Source organism: Watersipora subatra, chromosome 3 (assembly GCF_963576615.1).
Source record: "Watersipora subatra chromosome 3, tzWatSuba1.1, whole genome shotgun sequence".
Classification (NCBI taxonomy): domain Eukaryota; kingdom Metazoa; phylum Bryozoa; class Gymnolaemata; order Cheilostomatida; family Watersiporidae; genus Watersipora; species Watersipora subatra.
Genome location: NC_088710.1, coordinates 25166785 through 25192199, shown reverse-complemented (window position 1 = coordinate 25192199; position 25415 = coordinate 25166785). Strand labels below are relative to the sequence as shown.

The window sequence follows — 25415 nt, the reverse complement described above, 5'->3', positions numbered from 1 at the left end:
CTTATTTTTACTTAACATATTTTCGTACCAGTGTCGTCGTATTCAGAGTTTTGATGGATAGCTGTCGGTGGAACTGTAACTTTTTTTATACATACATGTCTATGCAAGAACTGTTATTATTAATTCAACATATTCACAAATTTTATTCTATTTTCTCAGTTCGTATTAATTGTATCATTACTGAATCATCTCATATTGTAATCATAGCCAAACAGACTCAATTTAGCTATTACTTGCTAATTATTTTACTGTTACATCTAAACCCTTATAGTCGTTTTATTTTTAAAGATTATTTGACCTGCACGAAACCTTTTTTTGTCATGATATGAAGTTTAAAAGTTGTTTGACAAAGTAAGTTTGAAAACCTTTACAGTTGTTTTAGGTAAAATGGCAAGTGTTGTTATATGCTAAATACAAATCAATTTTCTGTTCAGTTTTTTTTTATTACCTGGGCAACACTGGGTTGTACAGCTAAATGTATTAGCTTACACATATTTCCTGTTAAACCTAACCAGTTAGTTTTTTGTAATTAATTTCACATTTTACAACAAACATTTGTAAGATTACTGTGAGATTTATTGTGTAAGATTGCAAGTGTCAGTTATTCTCCACTTTTTTATATTTACACAAACTGACATACTTTGAGAAATATATGTATAGACATACAAATTTAAATTCTCTTATTACATTTATGAACTTCTTATGACTTTTGAAGTTTATACATTTACTTGCATTCTTTTAAACATAAATTGAGTATGGTGTTTGAAGTTTAAACATTATTCATTCTCCTATAACTGTTATTATTACTTGATTAGTTTCTAATCTTTATTATTAATATTATTATTTTATTCAACCATTTTTGGCAGACATTGTTCTAATAAAAATTCCACTACAAAATACTATGATATTCTGTCATATTTTGAGTATCGTCTTATTCAAAGAATTGATGTATAGTTTCCGGTGGGACAGTAACCTTCATATACCCACACACTTCTATGCAAGAATTGTTATTATTAGTTCAACATATTCACAAATTTTAATTTGCTTTCTCAGTTTGTATTAGTTGTATCATTACCATATCATCTTTTTTGTAATTGTTGCAAAACCGACTTTATTTAGCTATTACTTGCTAATTATTTAAAATTTACATCTAATCCCATTTACAATGGTTTTATTTTTTTTTAGTTTATTAGACTGCAGAAAACCTTTTCCTCATTTAATGAAGTTTGAAAGTTACAGTTGTTTGACAAAGTTTGATAAACTTTACGGTTGTTTTTAAGTTCTCTCAAATTATTTCAACTATTCGAAACCCTTCTCTCATGATAGATTACCTATCATTTTTTCTTATGTTACCTATGTAGTTTGAGTGTTAGAATGTCAAATGTTGTAATATATGTTAAATACAAATATATTTATTGTGCAAGGACTGTTTTATTACCCGGGTACAAGTACAGCTTATGGTGTAAAACAGCAACTACAAGTACAAGCTTAGAAAGTACAGCTCATGGTGTAAAATGTTGAAAAAATACTTAACCAAAGTTTTTTTTCTTGCCTTGGAGTGGATTAAAGTTGACATTATTTTATTTTAATGGGAAAAATCGTTTTGGATCTCGAACAACTCGGTTTTCGAACTACCTTCTAGAAGTGATTATGTTCGCGAACTGAGATTCCACTATACATTATCAAAAGATATAGGTTGCTGAAAATTATGAAATTTTAAATTACATTGGTTTGTAAACCTTTACAGTTGTTTTATTTATTTTCAAATCAGTTGTCCTGCACAAAACCTTTTCCTCATGATATGAAGTGGGAAAGTTGTAGTTGTTTAAAAAAGTTGGAAAACCTTGGCAGTTGTTTTATTTTCTCTCCTAATTTATTTCGACTACACAAAACACTTTTTTCATGATATGTAGTTTAAAAGTTATAATGACAAATGTTGTTATATGTTAAATACAAATCAATTTTCTGTGCAAAAACATTTTTACTACCCGAGCATTGCTGGGTAGCACAGCTAGGCCTAGAGCCGTGGCGTCAGTCGGGGATACGCAGGAGACCTTTTTTGCCCCGAGTACAGCGATAGTCTCCAGGTGCGGCTTTTCAGATGAATGAGTTGGCGAGTGCGAGGTGATTGATTGCAAAGCGATTGAGTGCTAGGCGATTGATTGCGAGTGCGAATTGATTGGTTGCGAGACGATTGGTTGCGAGTGCGAGGTGATTGATTGCAAGACGAGTGTGAGGCAATTAAATGCGAGGCGAGTGCAAGGCGATTGAGTGCGAGGCGATTGATTGCGAGGCAAGTGGGAGGTGATTGCAAGGCGAGGGTGAGGCGATTGATTGGGAGTGCGAAGCGATTGATTGCGAGGCGAGTGCAAAAGCGCGATTGTCAACTGCTTGGCGGGTAAAGACTGGTCAACCAAGGCGGGGGTTCAGCGGCAGAAGTGCACGATCGTCAACTGCAAATATAGACGGGTATGAATGGATGCATGAATCTAAACACAAAAATCTAGAATATTTACTAGATTTTACACACATATACTTGTAAAACACATTGCAGATTTCCATTGTTCGCCTCAACATTGACATGTATATGTGCATGCATACTCTGATCAGGACAACAATTTCAGTAGACTGCATATTTGGAGTTGTTTTACAGTATGAAATACAATTCTCAATAAACCTCATACTGCACCTCATCTGTTCCTGTAGGCGGGTAATGCAGCTAGTTTATTATAAACCATTGTTTGTTTTATAGCTATTTTTAAGAATAAGTATATCATTAATACTGAAAAATGCTGATGTTTTTTTTATGTAGCAAATGAAGGTTTACATTCACTAAGTATGTGTTCTATAGACAAAAAAAATCTGAATCTTTTAAATGGCAACATTGGCTCTACCAGATCTGTGTGCAAATCCAACAGATAAATACTATGCTTTAACTTTTCACCAATGCTTTACGCTTGTTAGTTAGAAAAAAACTAAATGAGTTATGTCTGTAAAATGACGGTACCTAAACTAGAGTATTCTACAGATGATCAATAAATGTTCCGCTTTAATTCTTTGTTGGACATACATGTAACACCAGTTATGTCACCTTTATGCTGCAATCTTCCATGAATCGAGTGACAACTATTTAATTTAATATAGCATTATTGTAAAAATAAGTTCTTTTTATTCAGAAAAAGAATCAGGCAGTCAGACAGAAATTGTTCTATGCAAGACATATTACACTAATATACCATTGCCTTATTTCAATAACTTTAATTTCAAATTTTTGAAAAAGACGAGCAACTATAGGCATAGCAAGATTCATCAGATTCAGATACATCGGTGTTTATTTAGATTCCATCGCTCATATACATCAAAACTGAAGACCGACTCAAAACAGAAGACTCGTGTGTCAAGCGTATTTCAAACCTATATACTTGTTAGTTACACTGATGGTGTTATTTTCAGTGTTTTGACAAAAGAATTTAAAAACTTCGAAAGCTTGACAAAGGTTTAAACAATGCCTCTTCTAGTGCTGTTCATTTCATTAACCGCAACTGAAGACAATTCTAATTGCTTATCAAAACACGTTAGGGTTACCAATCCTATTGTGGCCAAGTTCATGAATGAAGTCGAAGACTGAAGATTGGATTTATGCCTTGAAAATTTTCTTGAAGCTGTATTTGTTATAAATCTAAAATTTGACTATTTTCACGTCAACCGAAACAAGGAAAATTTTTATTTATTTTAGTCAATTCCTTTTTATTATTGTGTTTTTTAAATATAGTTCTTTGCTAATTGTATAATGATTAGTTCACACAAGACAAAGAAAGGTTTTTGAGTCATGACAAATATAGTTAACATAAAAATAACTATTTTTCCTAAAACATCTTTTTTACACAAAAAATGAATTTATAATAATAAAATTAAGTCCATATGTGCATCATTTTGCAGGTAGTTCTTTCTTAATAATTTTTATTTATTAATCATAAAAAATCCTGCGAATGGTTTTTGAGTCATGATAAAAGAAGCGGTCAAAAAAATAACAAGCAACGTTTTGATATTAATTTTCTCGCAAGGGGTAACTTTAAAAATAAAGTTGCCCGTCAAGTGTCACGGAGGACACGTCGGCATTCAACCATGAAGCAAAAACCTTTTATTACTATCAAGAGCAATCGCAATCTATAACATTAAGCATAACTCCATCTGATATGGCAGATCACCACTCCCAACATGCAGCGACTGAAATATGAGGCAGACATTGGGGTTGCAGCCCTCAATCCTGTTGTTAGAAAAGAATCCAACTAATCAGATAACAACCATAGCAGCATGGACCAAAGAAGTAGTGTGTGGAAGAAGGCTGCTCGCCTGCTAAGCGAGCTAGTTAGCTTAGAGACACGATCATATGAATGCGACTCTCCGGATTTGTACTGGTTGGTGGGCTCCTAAGATAGAAAGTTGTAGCCAAAGTAGATATAAGAGAAGAGCAAATATAATGGTTTTGCCATCATTTTAGGATTGCGACGGCAAAAGAAAAAGAGAGAGAGAGAGAGAGAGAGAGAGAGGTGAGCAAAGAGATGAAGGTTACACAGAAGTACATGTATTTAGAAATGGATGTTAAAAGGCAGTACCAGGACCTATTGAGCAACAATATCATAAAGTCAGCTAGAGTACCCTGGAGCTCAACTTTAGCACTAGCATAAAATAGGAAGGATGGTGGGTAGCCTTTCTACAATGACTTTTTGCCGCCTTACGATATTAACAAGAGTTTGGCTGTCTGTGTTCTGATTATGTCCAAATAAGGAAGTTGGTGATATGCTATTTGCCAAAATTCCCCTTACAAAGCCTCAAAAAGATACTATGCTCACTCGCTATCTAAGTTCAGCGTTATTAGTTAAAGTGAAAACGAAACTGAAACCAGATAGGTGGTAAAATTTCAGCTGATGACAAAGTTGAGGTTTGGTTTAGTATAATACATACTAAAACTTGGATTTGAGTATTTGTTCAGTGAGCTAAATGTGTTCAATTTAAACTTGACGTTTACATCATACATCTTCTCAAAGGTAACAACTCTCTACAGTATGTACTGTGCGTCGTACCGGGGAATGCTACAATTTATTGCAGATCCTAACCACTAAATACACTAAATACGCTACAGATACTTTGGGTAAGCATAGCTCCTAAGGTTAACATATTAGTTTGTTACCAATTTTGATGTGCATGTATAGTCTCTACATGTACATAAAATTGTGATAATTTTTGATTTCGATCATATGGTGTTTGCATTAGATGGTCACCAAGGGTTTCTATACCCTTCTATACTGTGTTTTCGCCTAATGGGGTCAGCACTGAAAGAAATTAAAACTGTATGGTGAGGGTTCATCGTAATCGACTTAGGAGTTGGAGGGGTCAATAAGCAAAAACTCGCTTATAAAGATGAAGACATATCAGAAAGAAGACTGCAGCCAATCAGTAACTCTTTGCAGAAGCCAGCTGTCTGCTCAACATAGCTAAAATGTAAGATATCAAAATCTATCAAAAAAGAAGAGTGATTCATTTTGAATGGTCAAATTGTGTTTTCATGATGTGACATGCATAATTATCATGGCCAGCCAGACCAATATTTAGAGATGATTATCTGGTTATAACCATGTGGTTGAACATTCCCAAAAAGTATCACTTACACAATCTATGCAATGTTTGCTGTTTTAATTGTGTGTATATGGGCAGTCATTGCTAGCTTACATTGCTATGAGCCATGTCGAAAATGAACAATTTTATTGGAAGTCTGCAATTAGGATACATTTTTGATTCAACGTAATAGTTCATCTGCTTATGGGCTGTGATCACATCATTAATGTCTGAAAGATACTACGTATTATTAGGCTATGGTGCGCATCACATATACTAAGTTGTATTTGGCTAAGTTTATATTTTTGCTCAATTCATGCCGTCATAGCTTTTTTCTGAAATAATATTTTAGCTAAATAATGTCAGTATTTTGCATGTGATTGTTATATGCACGGTGTAAAATACTCAAAGATATGCTACTGTTCAAATTTAAAGTTGGAAGTCATATTTGTACAAAATATATACTAGACCCATAAGTGTAAGTTAAGAACACCTTCAAAAAGGATGTGTTGAGAGTTAGACGACTCCCACAATAAAGAAGCTGGAGAAGGAAAACTCTTTGATTAATTAGTCTAAACAAGCAGACTTCTCAATTGATTCACTTCAGCATGAATCGGTTGAAAAGCTTGTGCCACTTAATTCAAGGTTTGCTAAAATGACCGATATAAAGAGTGAGCGTGTCATAGCGTAACACACCAAAACAGTAGAAGACTGGAGAAGGATTCATCAGACGAAGAAAACTGTATGTAGGCAAATCTCTTCTAGAGTTGTTTCTTTAACAAAAGTTGTTTCCAAGCAAATGATCATAAACTAAAACAGAGTTTACAAGGAAAGCACAAAACGAGCAAACATGAATAAAACAATATTTCCATTGCATCAGGTGAGCTAAGCGATCCTTTTTAGTATCAGACTGTTTGCAATGATGGATTCAATGAGCTTGAGTATATCTCAACTTCAAATCTAGAATCTTGTAAAATAGCACAGTCGGCAACAAAAACTGTCTAAATCAGTTAAACCGGCTGTCATTAATACTAACACTACCACAGAGTCAAACCATCTCAACATCAAAACTTCGAGCTCATGTCTTAATAGATAATCGGTAGCAGCTAAATAAAATTAAAAAGATAAATAAAAAAAGAACTTGGTTGACTGACATAAACTTTCTCTAATGCGAGCATCATTGGAACTGTTTGAGCTAACGAACTGGTCGGAGCATGGAGGGTAGCCGTGTTGAACGAATCTGTTCTAGCGGCGTTGGCTAAAAGTTAAATTCTGCATGGGCTCCACTGCAACAAAGGATTATTGGCTGGGTACTTTTGTGCTCACTCACTTTAAAAATAAATTGACTGCCTGGAAACCGTGGCTTCCCGGTATCCTAGGCAAAAGATCGACGCATGTCAGAACAGCCATCATGAGTAAGAACATACAATGTCTTTCTGTGCTACCCCAAGCCTCGAAAGATCCAAATCAAAATACCATCAGTCAAAAGTTTTAGATGGGAATAAAAAATGTGGATGTTTAAACAATACAAGAAAACAGTTAGGATAGGGCAGATCTGATCATTAGGTACTTCATCACAGAGAATGTGGGAAAGATGGTGGTAAGCTTGAAACACCGTATAGACTGGTATGATATATGTAGTTATATTGCAAGTAACAAAAGAGGCCACCACATCTTACCATGTTTTGCAGCTAATATTTACCTTGCACATCAAAACATTTCTAGAGATAAAAAAACACAACATCAACAGAAGACGGAGAACACTCATACAATACTAATTATATAGTACCTATCCAGTTGAGAAACTACAACAAAACCAGTTGTTGAAGCCGAAAAATAAGGGACCTTTAACAAAGTCTTAGGATGTATTTCAGCTAATCACGTAATTAAAAAAGGAACAGCAACAATAATAACAGTTGGGTAAGATTAATATGTGTGAACCAACTCCGAAGTGCAGCCAAGGAGGTAGCTTATGACTAGAACTCGGGCATGGCGGAGAAAGAAACTGTAACATGAGGTGTCATAATTGCAATAGGGAGGGGGTGCTCCCACCCAAACTACTACACTTTCTAAGTATCAATTGAGGAAATTGCATAAGCCAGCTTGATCACTAGCAGACCAGCTGAACAAAAATCTGAGAAATGGCTAGTCTATTACAGAAGTACAAAAAGTTGTACCTGACTCACTTATCCAAAATAATAGGAAGAGCCAATAATCACACCTACATAAAGGTTTGCTGCGTCTCCACTTATGGAAACAAAGAAAATAAAGCAATAGAAAGAGGTCATACAGTATATGCTATATTATTAACAACTTTACTCATGCTGTAACTAGTGTTACAAACGAAAACTGCTAGTGTTTTTGTGTGACAACTGAAGTTCTACCATCATTTATGTTTGCATCTTATAGATATATTAAGATTTAACTTTTCAAAAAAATATTTTTAATCCAAAATAATGTTTACTGCTGAATTTAATCGTTAACCGTAAACCGTAATTAAAGTAACGCAGGTATTTTTATCTACATGTAGCAACAAAAAAATGCTGCTTTTAAACTCCACTTCCCACAGTGAATCAGATGATATAACTAAAGATTTGATATCTCAAACACTAAACCGGGTGCTGTGCTGGGCAAAGTTAAAGGATTAGCATGGTGGCTCTAGCAAAATATCATAATGTGAACTCACACACCCTACACTGTAACCAGGGTACTGTTTGAGTGAAACCAGGTTTGAATAGCTGTATCATAGACCTATTAACTATAGTGTAGTTAGTAGGTCTATGAGCTGTAGTAAGGTTTGAATAGCTGTAGCTTAAACCTATTAACTATAGTATAGTTAGTAGGTCCCTGAGCTGTAGTAAGATTAAAAAACTGGTATTGGAATATTCATATACATGTCTTGAAACCAACTAAAGTTCAATGAAGATGGTAAAGCCTATGACATAACAAGCCAAGAAAGTAGCTTAGTAAGTCTTCACTTTTTTGTTCCTGAAGAATAGTATGAACCAACTATTTATGATTTATGAATCAATATTTTATGATTTGCAGTGTTTTTAAACATTTTAACATTATAAATGTTAAAATAATTGATTTGAGCGTGTACATTAATTATTTAAGCAACCTTTTTCGATTTGAAGAACTTTTGGTCCTATTGCCAAAAACCACCCCAATTCTTTTGTTAGTATTTGTATATTACAAGTATGATATATTGAATACATCATTTAAGAATCTAAGTTTCCAGAAATGTCTTTATTGGTCAGAAGAACACAATTATTTATAAACTACTATATGGGAATCTTCAATTGATTACACAAATTGTAAGCTCATCAGGCGAGATATGAGCAAAAGTACATCAATGTCCTATTAAAGTTTCCAAAAAGTGTTGTGGTCCAGTAGTTACTGATACAAATAAGCAACATAGACATAAGGTGTTAGAATCGTCCCAATGAGTTGCGTATGCTTTATGAAATACACAGTAATAATTATATTTTTGCGGGTCCCTGCACATTTCGTCATAAATAACTTTAATATATGATCAAAAATCATCACGCATTGGCTAAAAGACCCATTGAAAATAGTATTAAAGAAAATGCATGGAGATGTAGAGGTAAATAAGTATCTACCTGATAGAGATGATGGATGGGCATCTTATAATATACTCTAGCATAAGCTAAACAACATCTGAACTACTAGAGCTTATACATGATTCGTCAGTCTTTCATACTATATCTTTCTGACAGTTTTTTACATTATCCTTTTCATTTTAAATACTGTGATACTTTTTGAGGGTTAAAAATTAAATTTTAAAATAATTTTGTATGTAAATTAACATGTATAATATACCAGTTTAATATGATTTATTGGTCAAATTCAAATGATGAGACAAGAGTATGCAGTGATCTAACAGTATACAAGTAGAGTCATTATTAAATATGGTTGCTGAAACTTTAGTTAAGAACTGAGCTTCAACGTGTCTATGGTTTTGAACTATCAAAAAAACAGTAGTTTCAAGTGAACTACAATTGAAATCATACTCTGTGCGGACCAAGATCCTATTTCCATTCAACATTTATATTAAAAATAACTCATATTTTATTATGGCTGCTTGAGTATATTTAGGTGTTATTAAAAAGCAAAGATTATAGAAACTGTATGGTGCATTTACTTCATGATATGATAATATAACATAAGATTATGTGATGCACTCCAACATACTATGCATTGACTGCAATGCTTACAGAGGCTACTGCACATCATTAGTTTGGAGTGAAATAAAATATAGTTTTACATGATTTCACAGATAATATTTACAGAGTAAAGTAGCACAAATAGTTTCTTGAACCGAGAAATGAACGAAAACATTTGAAAAGTTGAAGAACCACGTTTGATTTCCTTCCGGCCATCTTTTGAAAATCATTGGATAAATACATGTAACATAAGCATAGTGTGATATAATTTACCTTCGAACTAAAAGCCTTCTAGCTGACAGACAGTTGTTTTTGAAATCATGTTTCTGTTTTTTTCAGGTCAGTCGAAAATAAATATATTCTACATATGAAGGTATATGTATTATATATTAGTATATGTCAATACAATACAGGCATCTCTTGATTAGCTCCTCTATGAAAATGTTTAAGATAATTTTATATTTATGTTATGTTGGTCAACTCTATCTTTAGTATGTATAAAGAACTCAGTTGTGTGGTAGGTTTGGAAGAACTTTAAATATCGCTGTCAGAAATTTACAAAAAGGTTGGGCCACTGCTGTAGGAAAGTAGAAAAATTTTGGTCTGCTGCTATCAGAAGGTTTTATGGTGAGCATTAACATAGTTAACATTATTAACTAACAAGAATTAAATCTTTGTAAGAAAATTTCGCATTTTTTTGTGGCTGCCAGCTACAGTTTGATGAGTTCAGAGCAGTCCATCTTTAACCACTAACAGCGATTTTGATGAAAACTCAGTGCAGATTAAAACTGGTTCAGACTACTTAAGGTTTAAGTTATGTGAATAATACAGCAATAACAATAATAATACTTTAGATTAATAATATTAATAACGTAATACGTTAAATTAAAAGAAGGTGCTCATGAGAAAAATAATAAAACTTCATAAAATTTGTTGATAATTACTAAACCTTAATTATATTTTTTTAGTTTTAGGGTAAAGTAACCCACTTATAATATTCAATGTTTAATCACCAGTAAGTTAACATGGCTGCTCATCAATAGGTAGTAAAAGTTGTTCATAGAAGGAGTTCATATAACTATGTGTATATTTACCTATCTGGGAGTTGGCTTATCTTGCATTCTGACAGATTCAGCTCTTTTAGTGAACTCAATGCAGTGATAGATTCAGGAAGCACTTCAATAGGATTTCTATTGAGATCCAACTTTCTCAGCGATGTCAGAGAGCCCAAGCTGCAAATGAATTATATTAAACAAGATTTTCTCTTGAGATATTTTTATATCATTAACCTAGGTTTTATTAAATTTGCTGAAAGAAACAAATTTGCTTTAAACACAGCAGTAATACACAGCTATGCAGTATGAACTGTTCTTTAACCTATCAATTCTTTATCATCAACTTTTAACTTAAAAGATTATATAAATGAGCTACAAATGTCTACCAATTGCTAAACTATCAAAAGTTGCAGACATTTTACTTTTTTAACTGTGTTTGGACACTAAAGAAAGCTGAGCTATATTGGCCTGTGAGCCATGAAACAAAGTTATGTCTGAGAATTATATTAATGCTAGTACACTAGCAGCCCTTTGTACCGTTAGAGATTGCCATGTGTAATAACGATTTCTACAGTTATTTTTAGATATGGATAGGAGGTTGAATGGTGCAGATGGAATCATGCTTAGTTGGAAACCACATATTCAGATTTGATTCCTGGCCAGGGCGAAACTTCTTTCTAAAGCTTTTAGCAAGGCGACAAACACAGCTCCCACTATAGTAAAGCTAAAGATTACCCATGCTAAAAGATTTTGCACAATTAAAACTCCCCTAAGAACTCCTCACAATCGGGTGCTTTCTTATTCTGAGAAAATAAAAAATAGCTGAATCTAATAACAATATTGATTAACTTTACAAACAAAATTAGACCGAAGCATACAATAAATTGACTTGGTTCCTCTAATAGTCTGAACAAAACTTTTTTTTTCTTAAACCAAAACTCTCACGTAAAAACTTTATTGCATTCTCTAGGTAAATCAAACACGCTGATTCCGATTTTGTACTCAAAATAAAAATTGGTTCACTAACTTTCAGAGTAATGAAGAGGTTTTCACAGCGTTTTAATATCGGTCTTGAAAACAACACGATCGGCATAACAAGCTCCGCCCATAAATATTTGACGTAGCCTAGCTTTTAAGGAACGGAAGTTAGGGATGTTTAGTCCGATTTAGAATGATAGAGATGGGTGTTTTAAAACCTATTATTATCTAAATTGAGCCTTCAAAATAATTTTAGTCTTTTTTAAAAGGAACATAAGCTATTTAATATTGCATATTTAAAAATGAGCTCAAAAAATTGCGATAACAATGCTAGCTTGTGATTAAACTACGCTTTTTTGAGCTCATTTTTTTGGCGTGCAACCTTTTAAACATCGTGTAACAAGCTGCAAGCAATTTTAAAGGGAAACTGAACACAGTTTACTGATGAAGGCCAACTTTTATTATATTTGTTTTGTGAAATTTACAACATTTAACACAATATAAATTATTTCTTGCAACAGATAAATACTCAGAATAATATTTTAAAAACAAAAAATGTCTGTGCATTCAGATATAACTGAGTACAGAGACTTTTTTTAACTGCATATTTTGAAAAAAAATCGGATAAATACTCCATTGCAAAAATGTGTGTGAAATGTACTCGCCACTGGGTGCACTGATTCTCAATAAATCATCCAATCATGCGAAACATAGCGTTTGACTTGATTTGTTTTATCTGTGATGGAGACCGCACATCCCCCGCAATTGTGACAACCCGAAAACAAGTGCGCATATAGAACACATTTTATGATCATCATTGCTAATACGTATCGCTAAAAAATTTGGTTATTCGGATATTATTTATTATTATTTTTTTTTTTGGATATTATAATTTGGATATTCGGTGGTCTAACAGTATACAAGTAGAGTCATTATTAAATATGGTTGCAGAGATTTTAGTTAAGAACTGAGCTTCAACGTGTCTATGGTCTGACCTATCACAAAAAATACTAGTTTTAAGTGGACTACAATTGAAATCATACTCTGTGCGGACCAATATCCTATTTCCATTCGACATTTACATTAAAAATGAGTCATATTTTATTATGGTTTCTTGACTAAACTTAAATTGTATTAAAAAGCAAAGATTAGTAAAACTGTATGGTGCATTTACTTCATGAGATGATAAGATAACATGAGATTATGTGGTGCACTCCAACATACTATGAATTGACTGCAATGCTTACATAGGCTACTGCACATCATTAGTTTAGAGTGAAATGAAAATATTGTTTTATATGATTTCACAGATAATATTTACAGAGTAAAGTAGCACAAATAGTTTCTCGAACCAAGAATTGAACGAAAAACCATTTGAAAAGTTGAAGAACCACAATTAAATTCCATCCGGCCATCTTTTGAAAATCATTGGATAAATACATGTAACATAAGCGTAGTGTGATATAATTTACTTTCGAGCTAAAAGCCTTCTAGCTGACAGACAGCTGTTTTTGAGAATGATGTTTTTGTTTATTCAGGTCAGTCGAAAATAAATATATTCTACATATGAAGGTATTTGTATTATATATTAGTATATGTCAATACAATACAGGCAATTAATGATTAGCTCCTCTATGAAAATGTTTAAGATATATGTATATTTATGTTCTGTTGGTCCACTCTCTCTTTAGTATGTATAAAGAACTCAGCTGTGGGATAGGTTTGGAAGAACTTTAAATATTGCTGTCAGAAATTTAGAAAAAGGTTGGGCCACTGCTGTAGGAAAGTAAACAAATTTTGGTCTGTTGCTATCAGAAAGTTTTATGGTGAGCATTAACATATTTAATATTATTACCTAACAATAATTAAACCTTCGTAAGAAAATTTCGCACTTTTTCTGGCTGCCAGTTACAGTTTGATGAGTTTAGAGAAGTCCATCTTTAACCACTAACAGTGAGTTTGATGAAAACTCAGTGCAGATGAAAATTGGTTCAGACTACTTAAGGTTTAAGTTATGTGAATAATACAACAATAACAATAATAATACTTTAGATTAATAATAGTAATAATATAATACGTTAGATTAAGAAAGGTGCTCATGAGAAAAATAATAAAACTTCATAAAATTTGTTGATAATTACTAAACTTTAATTCTATTTTACCATAGTTTTAGGGTAAAGTAACTACTTATAATACTCAATATTTAATCACCAGCAACTTTATCATGGCTGCTCATCAATAAGTAGTAAAAGTTGTTCATAGAAGGAGTCCATATGCTATAGGTATATTTACCTCTCTGGGAGCTGACTTATCTTGCAATGTGACAGGTCCAGCTCTTCTAGTGAACTCAATGAAGTGATAGATTCAGGAAGCACTTCAATAGGATTACCAGAAAGATTCAACTTTCTCAGCGATTTCAGAGAGCCCAAGCTGCAAATGAATTATATTAAACAAATTTTTCTCTTGTGATATTTTTATATCATTAACCTAGGTTTTATTAAAATTGCTAAAAGATACAAATTTGCTTTAAACACAGCAGTAATACACAGCTATGCAGTAAGAACTTTTCTTTAACCTATCAATTCTTTATCATCAACTTTTTATTTAAATATCATATAAATGAGCTACGAATGTCTACCAATTGCTAAACTATCAAAGGTTGCGGACATTTTACTTTTCAAAACTGTGTTTGGGCACTAAAGAAAGCTGATTTATATTAGCATGAGAACCATGAAACAAAGTTATGTCTGAGAATTATATTAAAGCTAGTAGACTGGCAGCCCCTTGTACCGTTAGAGATGGTCATGTGTAATAACTATTTCTACAGTTATTCTTAGATATGGAGAGGAGGTTGAATGGTGCAGATAGCATTTTCTTCTACATATTCTAAATTACACCTTCTGGCTTAATAATTTGAATATTAAACTTAATAAAACATTGGAAAATTAAGTAGAAGTTGAACTATTACAAATAAGTAATAAGCAAAACAAGCAAACATGTCTCAAGTGAAGTTATATTTAGACACAGTTTATGATTCCTCTCTAGCCAACAGAATGCTTTAAAAGAACATTTTACCTGCCTCAGCTGTTTATAAACATGTTCGTAGTTTTTAATACAATATTGTTTAGTATATAGCCAAGCATTGATCTATGTAACCAAACAGAATTGCAGATTAGCCTGAAATCCACCGCTCTGTTAACAATTTCGCTACCGACTTTATTTTTAGATCTATCCAATTTAATTTTTCTATTCACACAAATGTTGACATAACGTCTATAATTTTCTTATAACTTGAGAAAGAATGAAAATATCCATTTAATTTTTAAAAAAGGTTGTCCAAAATAAGATACATTATTAGGAAATGGAAAACATATTAAATTAACTTGAGTTAAAATCGTAAAAACTTTTACAAACTTTTACAAACTTTACCAACAATATTTTGCCAGCGATTTCGATAGTCGTATTTTTATTGTCTTCATAATATTCGGTCACTATTACAGTTCTTCAAATGAAATACATGCACTGAAAAGACAGAATCACTTGATATAGAATGACTGAAGACCCAATAGCAAAGAATGTTTGAAGCTTCTACAGCTTAAATGATTGGGTATTATTTTTTGTCAGTGGTTTTTCAGTGGTAAACTTTCTGTTTGATAATCAAGAAACTGTTAGTGAGAGGCCTGTTGATTGGTCTGTACCATTAGCAACAAGCTTGATTTCATGGCGATTCTTATTGGTCTTTTTGAAGCGAAAGCTGAATAATCATAGATAAACTAACACATTGTGTAAAAGCTGATGTATCGGCTTCCAGCAACAAAGAGATGGTAACCCGAGCCGATCGGGTTGCGGTAGCGAAACAGTTAGTTATTGTTAAAGCGGAAAATTCAAAAGACATGAAGTAAAACAGAACTCTGAGTTTATAATGCAAACTTGTACACCTATTTATAAGCTATTCACATAACACATACTAAAATACTAAGGAGTCACTTGTTGAAAGTTGGAAATTGTTATAAAAGCTCTAATTATATTGTTGTAGAAAATGTTCTGAAAACGAGAGTTCAAAGTTGATCATGTGTCAAGGTAAGTGATTAAAATTGCAGAAAAACATTAGATTCTATTTGCATATCTACACAAATTATAAAATAGATTCTGTAGTTTTTATGATGTTTTGATAGATGACAAATAAATCATGTATAATCTATTGATAGAGAAGAGGTAGTAGTACAATGAACAATCAGCAGCAGCTGTGACCTGACCCCCTTATGAATATGTTAGAATTATAAGGCTATAATAACAACTACAAGCAACTCCTGCTTAACAAATTATGTTTTGAGAATTTAAAATTGTTTAATTCCAATTCTTTTAAAAATTTTCAATTTTCTATTTACCTACATAACTTACTTATAATTCATCAGTCTTTTGCATTTTATATTTCTGGCATTTTAAATAAATTTAAAACTGTTTAAATATACTATCAAGTTTTAACTTTTTGAACCTTAACAGCCGGTTTTCCGGCATCGCCACGGGTGTGTCAAAATCCCTAACGGCCGGAATTCCGGCATTCAGATGGCTTTGTTTACAAAAACCGTTTCGAAGTGAAAGTGTAAACTAATCAAATTAATTCTTGCACAGGATATTAAACACAAAATTTCTCTTCCATTTGTAACAGTTTTCAAATATCTCTATCTACTTCCTTCATTATAATAACAAATCTTTATTAGGACGATATCGCGAAAAAATCGAGACCGCTTGTTCGTTGGTAGGTAATAAATGATTGTGATGCAAATAAATAGTTTTATGACTTAGTTAGTTGAAGTAGTAATGAATAGTTAAATGACTTAGTTTTATTTGTTCATTATATGATATGTTATTAAATATTGTATATATAATATAATCATAGAGGGCAATAAATTACAGCTGATAATATACTGATACTTTATCTCACTTTAGCATATTTAAAAGTGTTTGGACTGTTACGTATTGGGAGTTGTTGAAACAATGTGTGACAGTGATTATTAATTTGTTAATTGATAAATGAATATCGACTGGAAGAACAATTACTCACATAAACTAAAACATTAATTATTTCCCTACAGCAAGCCAATGTACCAGCTCGGGTTATCTCCTCTGTGTGGCTCGAAGCCAATACACCGACTTTTAAACAGTGTGTTAGTTTATTTATAATTACTCAGCTTTCGCATCAGATGAACTAATAGATCTAGTTTTCATAAAAAATAAGCTGGTTTCTAACGATATTGACTAAACTAATCAGCAGACCTATCACTAGCAGCTCACTGATTATCAGACAGAAAGTTCACAGGCCGTGTCGAAAAAATCTGTTCCAGCTGCGTTGGCTACAAGTTAAATACTGGGCTCAACTAGAAGGAAGGACCAGTGACTGGGAAGATTTTGTGCTCACTCACTTTAAAATGAATTGACTACCTGGAAAGCATGGCTTCCGGGTCACCTAGGCAAAATGTTGACGTATGTCAGAACAGCTATCCTGAGTAAGAACATACAATGTTTTTCTGTGCTACCCCAAGCCTCGAAAGATCCAAATCAAAATACCATCAGTCGAAAGCTTTAGATGGGAATAAAAACATGTGGATGTTTAAACAATACAAGAAAACAGATAGGATAGGGCAAATCTAATCATTAGGTACTTCATCACAGTAACTGTGGGAAAGGTGGTGATAGGCTTGAACCACCGGATAGACTGGTATGGTATATGTAGTTATATTACAAGTAACACAAGAGGCCACCACATCTTACCATGTTTTCCAGCTAATGATTACCTTGCACATAGAAAGATTTCTACAGATCAAAAAACACAACATCGAAAAAAGGTGGAGAACACTCATACAAAGCTAACTATATGGTATCAAGTTGAGAAATTACAACAAAACCCAAAAGAGCAGCTGGCAGTTGTTGAACCTGAAGCCTAACGGACCTTCAACAAAAACTTAAGATGTATTCCAGCTAGTCACGTAATTAAAAAAGGAACAGCAACAATAATAACAGTTGGGTAAGATTTATATGTGTGAACCAACACTGAAGTGCAGCCAAGGAGGTAGCTTCTGACTAGAACGCAGGCATGGCGGAGAAAGAAACTGTAACATGAGGTGTCATAATTGAAATATGGAGCAGGTGCTCCCACCCAAACTACTACACTTCCCAAGTATCAATTGAGGAAAATTGTATAAGCCAGCTTGATCACTAGCAGACCAGCTGGACTAAAACCTGTGAAATGGCTAGTCTAGCGCAGAAGTACAAAAGGTTGTACCTGGCTAACTTATCCAAAATCATAGGAAGAGCCAATATTCACACCTACATAAAGGTTTGCTGCGTCTCCACTTATGGAAACGAAGATAATAAAGCAATAAAAGGAGGTCATATATGCTACATTATTAACAACTTTACTTATGCTGTAATTAGTGTTAGAAACAAACATTTTGTTAATATCGAAAACTGTCGTTGTTTTTGTGTGACAACTGAAATTCTAGCACCATTTATGTTTGTATCTTATAGCCAGATAAAAATTTAACCTTTTCACATAATATTTTCAATAAAAAATAATGTTTACTGCTGAACTTAACCGTTTTCCTGCAAAACTCTAAAAAAGGTTAATTAAAGTAATACAGGTATTTTTTGCCTAGCAACAAAAAATTGCTGCTTCTAGGCTCGGATTCCCGCAATGAATCAGATGATATAACTAAAGATTTGATATCTTAAATACTAAACAGGGTGCTGTGCTGGCAAAGTTAATGGATTAGCTTGGCTGCTCTAGCAAAATATCAAAATGTAAACTCACACACCCTACACTGTAATCAGGGTACTGTTTGAGTGAAACCAAGTTTAAATCACTGTAGCATAGACCTATTAAAGATGTAGTTGCGTCAAAAAAGTCAATTTAATGAAATTAGGACCCATAAAAGGCTAAAACATCAGCTACAATTTGATGCCATTTTTGTCTTTGTAGACCAACCCTGTCCAGAGATATATGCGTTTGAATGAGGCCCTCTTTTAAAAGCTCACGTTCCAGCGGGTGCCTATTTCGTGACGTCACAAGCATGGTATCTGAAACGAAACCACGAGCAATAAATATGAGGTCGATTCGTTAGCCAATCATGCGCGCGAAATTTTTATATAGGCCGTAATAAATTTTATCACTCGTAAAACGCGTTGTCTGTGATCTCGAAGATTCTCCTAATTAGAGAATTCATTCTCAATGCGTTTCAACAATTACTAAGTTATACATAGTTTTAAAATGGCTTCAAGTTCGAGCGACCGCTACTCAGAATTATCTGAGCAACTTTTAGTAAAAGATTAGAGTAGACAGCCTATGGCCAAAGCTGACAGGCGTCAGCAGCATTTTGCTGCAGAAGAAGACAGAATGGAGGTAAATTAACTTAGAGTCTTCTATACTTTAGTAAATGTAATATTTTTTATAGTCATAAATACATATACTAATTAACAAAATGATAATTCTTTGCTATCTCCAATCATCGTTTCATAGCTTATCTGCCGTTTTACCTAGCTATAATATTTTTTTCGAATTTTCTTTGGTAAATTAGAGTCATGATTACAAATTATTTTCACTCGTAGGAAGTGGGTAAAATCGATTGATCATTGCAAATCTTTAATTTTCAGAACCAAAGCTTCGAATCGTTGGCTTGGCGTACTTGTGCCTTTATTAAATGTTTATTCGTTTTTAAAATTACACTCGCAATCTATTTAACTCCCAATTTGGAAGCTGTCAATAGATACGCTTTAGAATGACATATCTATGAATGACATATTTATTGCATCTACTTTGTTTACATTTACTTGTTTTACTGATTACAGAATGTTTATGTCATCCCACCAGCCGAAGAAGCTTTGTCAGTGTGGAAACTGCCATAAAGGAGAAAGCGAGACTTGAATGCGTGCTGGATGATGTATTGTTTGAGTTTGTTGCAGTAGATGAATTTGTCTTATTGTATCAGCTAATACTATGTGAGTGGCCACGACTTGATGAATATTTTTAATAAAAGTTTTATGCCGAGATGAAAATATTTTTGCTTGTAAAAATTATATAATAAAATAATATTGTTGAAGATAATGCAAAACATGATTTGCAGAATATTGTAGTGAATCGGATGTGGTATATGGGTGTCCGCAGAACTGGAGAATGTGAGTTCAAATCCAGTTTGCTGCAGACTTCTCATCCTTAAAACTCTATCCCTGTCTGTATTCTTTTCAAAGAAATGGCTTGCTTATTTCACTTATTTAGTATTCGGTAAGAATACTACTAGTAAGAAACTAGTACGTAGGCAATAGGTAATAGGCGACATAATGTGGGCGGGGCTTATGGGAGGCTGTATATCGTTTGTATGGGTAGCTGCAGAACTGTGCTGATACAAAGACCGCGTTCTACATAAGTGTCTTGACAGAATTACCGTAGACCGGTAGAATTGGTAGTCGGTACCCAAATGTTTACACAACATTTGGAGAAAGTGAGTAGAACAATTTTTCAATTTTCGTTATTTGAGGCCTTTTAAACATTCATAATAATGCATCGGTAGCAGGATTTAAAATTTTATTCTAGCCAACATGAGCAAATACAAAATAAGATATATGCCAATAGAGCCGCGTAAGACTAGACTTTTATCGCAAATACCCGATGTGAATACGAGAGATAGAGACAGGTTGCCAAATGCGTGGCATCATTTTGGGCAAGTCTGGGCACGTTTTGGTGGCCTGAGCGTTTTTACGGCGATCAGATTTTTTCGGTTTTAATCTTCAACTATCTTGGCAATGCGATTGCGTAACACAACAAACAACATATCAACTGATAGAGAAAAAAAATGCTTTCTTTTAAGATCAACTTAAATTTGACGCAACTACATATTTAACTATAGTATAGTTCATAGGTCTATGAGCTGTAGTAAGATTAGAAAATTTGTACTGGAATATTCATATACATGTCTTGAAACCAACTAAAACTCAGTGAAGATGGTAAGCCTATGACATAACAAGCTGAGAAAGTAGATTAGTAGGTCTTCACTTTTTTGTTCCTGAAGAATAGTATGAACCAACTATTTATGATTTATGAATCAATATTTTATGATTTGCAGAGTGTTTTTAAACATTTTAACATTTTAAATGTTAAAACAATTGATGTGAGCGTGTACATTAATTATTTAAGCAACCTTTTCCGATTTGAAGAACTGTTGGTCCTATTGTCAAAAACCACCCCAATTCTTTTGTTAGTATTTGTATATTACAAGTATGATATATTGAATACATCATTTAAGAATCTAAGTTTCCAGAAATGTCTTTATTGGTCAGGAGAACACAATTATTTATAAACTACTATATGGGAATCTTCAATTGATTACACAAATTGTAAGCTCATCAGGCGAGATATGAGCAAAAGTACATCAATGTCCTATTAAAGTTTCCAAAAAGTGTTGAGGTACAGTAGTTACTGATACAAATAAGCAACATGAACACAAGGTGTTAGAATCGTCCCAATGAGTTGCGTATGTTTTATGAAATACACAGTAATAATTATATTTTTGCGGGTCCCTGCACATTTCGTCATAAATAACTTTAATATATGATCAAAAATCATCACACATTGGCTAAAAGACCCATTGAAAGTAGTATTTAAGAAAATGCATGGAGATGTAGAGGTAAGTAAGTATCTACCTGATAGAGAAGATGGATGGGCATCTTATAATATACTCTAGCATAAGCTAAGCAACAACTGAACTGCTAGAGATTATACATGATTCGTCGGTCTTTCATACTATATCTTTCTGACAGCTTTTTACATTATCCTTTTCATTTTAAATACTGTGATACTTCTTCGGGGTTAAAAATTAAGTTTTAAAATAATTTTGTATGTAAATTAACATGTATAATATACCAGTTTAATATGATTTATTGGTCAAATTCAAATGATGAGACAAGAGTATGCAGTGATCTAACAGTATACAAGTAGAGTCATTATTAAATATGTGACCCAGGCAGTCAGAATGTACAATCGTGCTAAAACCAAATTTTTGAGTTATATAAATAATTAAAATCAGCAAATTCAGAGGATTTTAATGCATTTTTAATGTTTTAAATTGGATAGTTTAAGCCAAGTTTATGCAAGATTTAGTAGAGAAGGTCTCGTGATGAACTAAAACTGTTGTTTTGAGTTTAAGCAGGATAAAGTTGGTGATTCATGAACTGTGAATCATGGTATTTGTCTACAAATCAAAATGCCATAGCAACCGACCACTTAATCGCAACCTATTTTGATGAAACCTGGCATTATCCACAATAAAACCCTGAAAAAGATGATGGTTGCATTTTAATTCCAATTCGATTGACGGTTGACCTCTAAAAGGTCATGGTAAGGTTAACACTATATGTGGCTAAAAGCTCACCTTTTTGGAGTTTTTCATTAAAAGGGTATGCTTCGAACTTGGCACTTCTCATCAAGCTATATTGCTATGACTGCATATAATGACAGTCCAACGACTTAGCAAAGTGTTGGAAGTGCATTCAGAATTGTCCAACTATACAGAAGGTCATGATAAGGTCAAGGAAAAGTGACAAAAGGAGGCATCAGGATGCGAAAATATCAACCCAATTCATCAAGTGACCATTCAATCTAGAGCTCTTTTCATGTAGTTTAACATTCACACAGTGTAGCACGAGTACGCTGCAGAGATTTATTGTAGTGCATTGGAGGGGTTTGTTATGCTAGTGGCAATTTGTCCCAACACAACCGTATCCGATGTTTCCTTCGGTAATCCTTGATACACAGTTCTAGTGAGGCTTAATTGTTCAGACTACATAAAACTAGCGCATAATTCCCTACAATTGCACCCGCTTATTAGTTTGATGTCAACAGCTAAAATAGAAATGTTATCAGCAGTGATAGGCTGATCTTTGATACTCTAGGACACTTATGTATTCGCGGCACATAACCTTCGCGTTTTCGCGGTGTCATCCTCTCGCGAAAATTTAATGAGCGAAACTAAACTATCATAACGAACGAGCGAAAACGCGAAGTTAAATAGCTTTGTTCATTGATATCCACAATAAAATCATCATCTTAGAAATGCAGGCAATTTTCGTCTGTGGTTGGGATAAATGGGAAAATTCTAGTAAACTCATTATAGCTAATACACCGACTGAGCAGCATGGCAAAGCAAATTAAGATTATATCAGTTTAGTCACGGAATTTGTAACTGATGAGGATGAAAGTCTGGTAGGTGAAGTCATAAAATTGAAGAATAATTATTGTAGTGATGAATTTTATTACCATCCAAAAACAATATCAACCCTCATCAGGTCCAACCACATTATCTCTTTCACTGCCAACCATGTACAAATTCGTTACCGGCCTAGTGCCAACAATTTTACCGAAATTTCCGATATAGCTTCATGATATGTATACAGTATTTTTTCAAGTTCTACTTTAATTATCTGTATAGAAAATCTAAATTGGCTATTAAGTCATCAACAACTAATTACCTGTTTTATGACTTGCGCGGGGTAGTTAATGAACTCACAGAAAAATGTTCGTTTTTAGATTAGAAATTCTCAAACAAAAGTTTAAAATTGCTTTGTTGTTTTAGGCTGATTTTATAGAGAAATCTTCGGACAACACAGTCAATTTCATAAAACTCTTAAAGACCGTGGGTTATGTGGTCAACAAATAATAAAATCAGGTTACCACACAATTGCTGAGAAAGTCCAAAAATGCGTTTATGGCAGTGGCCCCTAGAAAACGCATAAATGTGTTTATGGCAGCGTAAGGGTTATACAGTTTAGTGAGGTGAAGTTGGTTGTTACCTATCTATTTTCTTCTTCTTGGGATTCGAGTGTGAAAAACACAGCGGGAGAGACCGAGACAACATTGATAGTCTAAGAAACAAATGGCAGCAAGTGATCAAATTGAATTGTCGATCTCACCCACACATTTCAACTTGTGGTTTACAAATATGAACTATTCCCAAATTGAATTTTTTTCTTATTAGTGAACTGGACCGGAATGTAATGTTTTTTCCAATTCATTTATTTTCAAATCACTATATTTTCCCACTCATCAGAGCCGCGAAATTAAGTTGCAGCGAAATTTTACTCTGTGTGCTACTCACGAAACTAAATATTAGCGAAATATAAGTGTCCTAGGGGAGGCGGTAATTTGATTTAATTCATTAGAATGATCGTTATTACTCGCATTATCGTTAGCAGCCTCATATTGTGCAAGCAGCTGTATTTTTAAGGTTGCCCTATTATCACAACCCTCCTTCATCATCGCTTTCACTATGATCTGAGGCAGCTGACTCAGATTCTAAGTAGAAATACTCATCTAAATTAATAGCAACAACTAGCTGTAATTTTTGCGATTGTTTTATTTTGTTCTAGCTTAAAGCATCAAAACAGGAAATAGTCACATACATGCGCGCACCCGCAGTTAGAGCCTATATTTATGATTTTGGGTTATGAGAATTTCCATAGCAACCACCGATATGGGTATAGTCAGAGCCGTATAGTTTCACAGAGTCCCGTGACCAAAAGCCGGAAGCAACAACGCTTGATTCCAAACAAACCTGATCGACATACTGATCTCTAATGGAATATTCATACCTCGCTGTCAATAACACTCTTTTTTGCATTTACTTTACGTTTTTACAAAAACGTTATTAGCAGCTTTTTGTAGGAAATTTTGTTTTCTTTCAAATGGTTCATAATACAACAATCAATTTTAAAGTGACTGCTAATGGGAGTAGTTTTTGTTGATTAATGTTGCGGCTTCTCCATTATAACTTATATAAAAATAGTAGGCGTGGCCGGTTTGTTTGGAATTGAGCGAGCTCCCGTATACGCTTCTGTTGGTCGCGGTACTCTGTGAAACTATATGACATAGACGACGACGTAACTATACGATATAACTATACGACGGGTATAGTTAAATGGCAATTCTGGCTTTATGATTGGCCAGACACAAAAATAAACAAGACCATGTGAAAGAGCAGGGTTGAATGCACTATAATAAACCACTGTTTACTAAAATAGTGACGGTGAGTCATACAATAGCGTAAAGCACGCTTATCGGTGCTATTGTGAACAATCTAATTACCACACGATTGGACATTCTGACGGCCGGGGTCACATACGGTTGCTGAAACTTTAGTTAAGAACTGAGCTTCAACGTGTCTATGGTGTGACTTATCACAAAAACAGTAGTTTCAAGTGAACTACAATTGAAATCATACTCTGTGCGGACCAAGATCCTATTTCCATTCAACATTTATATTAAAAAAGACTCATATTTTATTATGGCTGCTTGAGTATATTTAGGTGTTATTAAAAAGCAAAGATTATAGAAACTGTATGGTGCATTTACTTCATGAGATGATAAGATAACATGAAAATATCTTATGCACTCCAACATACTAGGAATTGATTGCAATGCTTACAGAGGCTACTGCACATCATTAGTTTGGAGTGAAATAAATATATTGTTTTATATGATTTCACAGATAATATTTACATAGTAAAATAGCACAAATAGTTTCTTGAACCGAGA

The 25415-nt window shown here is 33.5% G+C and overlaps 3 protein-coding genes across 4 annotated transcripts in view; 1 reads left to right on the top strand and 2 right to left on the bottom strand.

Moving 5' to 3' along the window:
- The window catches only part of LOC137389555 (uncharacterized), a 365277-nt gene that overhangs the window by 156595 nt on the left and 183267 nt on the right, over nucleotides 1–25415 (top strand). The window lies entirely within an intron of this gene.
- The window catches only part of LOC137389556 (uncharacterized), a 386829-nt gene that overhangs the window by 232982 nt on the left and 128432 nt on the right, over nucleotides 1–25415 (bottom strand). The gene's annotated exons all lie outside the window — the stretch shown is intronic.
- The window catches only part of LOC137392131 (uncharacterized), a 127780-nt gene that overhangs the window by 19756 nt on the left and 82609 nt on the right, over nucleotides 1–25415 (bottom strand). The window contains exons 15-16 of the mRNA XM_068078762.1: nucleotides 14129–14266; nucleotides 10898–11035 (exon numbers count right to left, since the gene is read on the bottom strand). Coding sequence (XP_067934863.1) covers nucleotides 10898–11035; nucleotides 14129–14266 — 276 coding nt within the window. The remainder of the gene's footprint in view (nucleotides 1–10897; nucleotides 11036–14128; nucleotides 14267–25415) is intronic.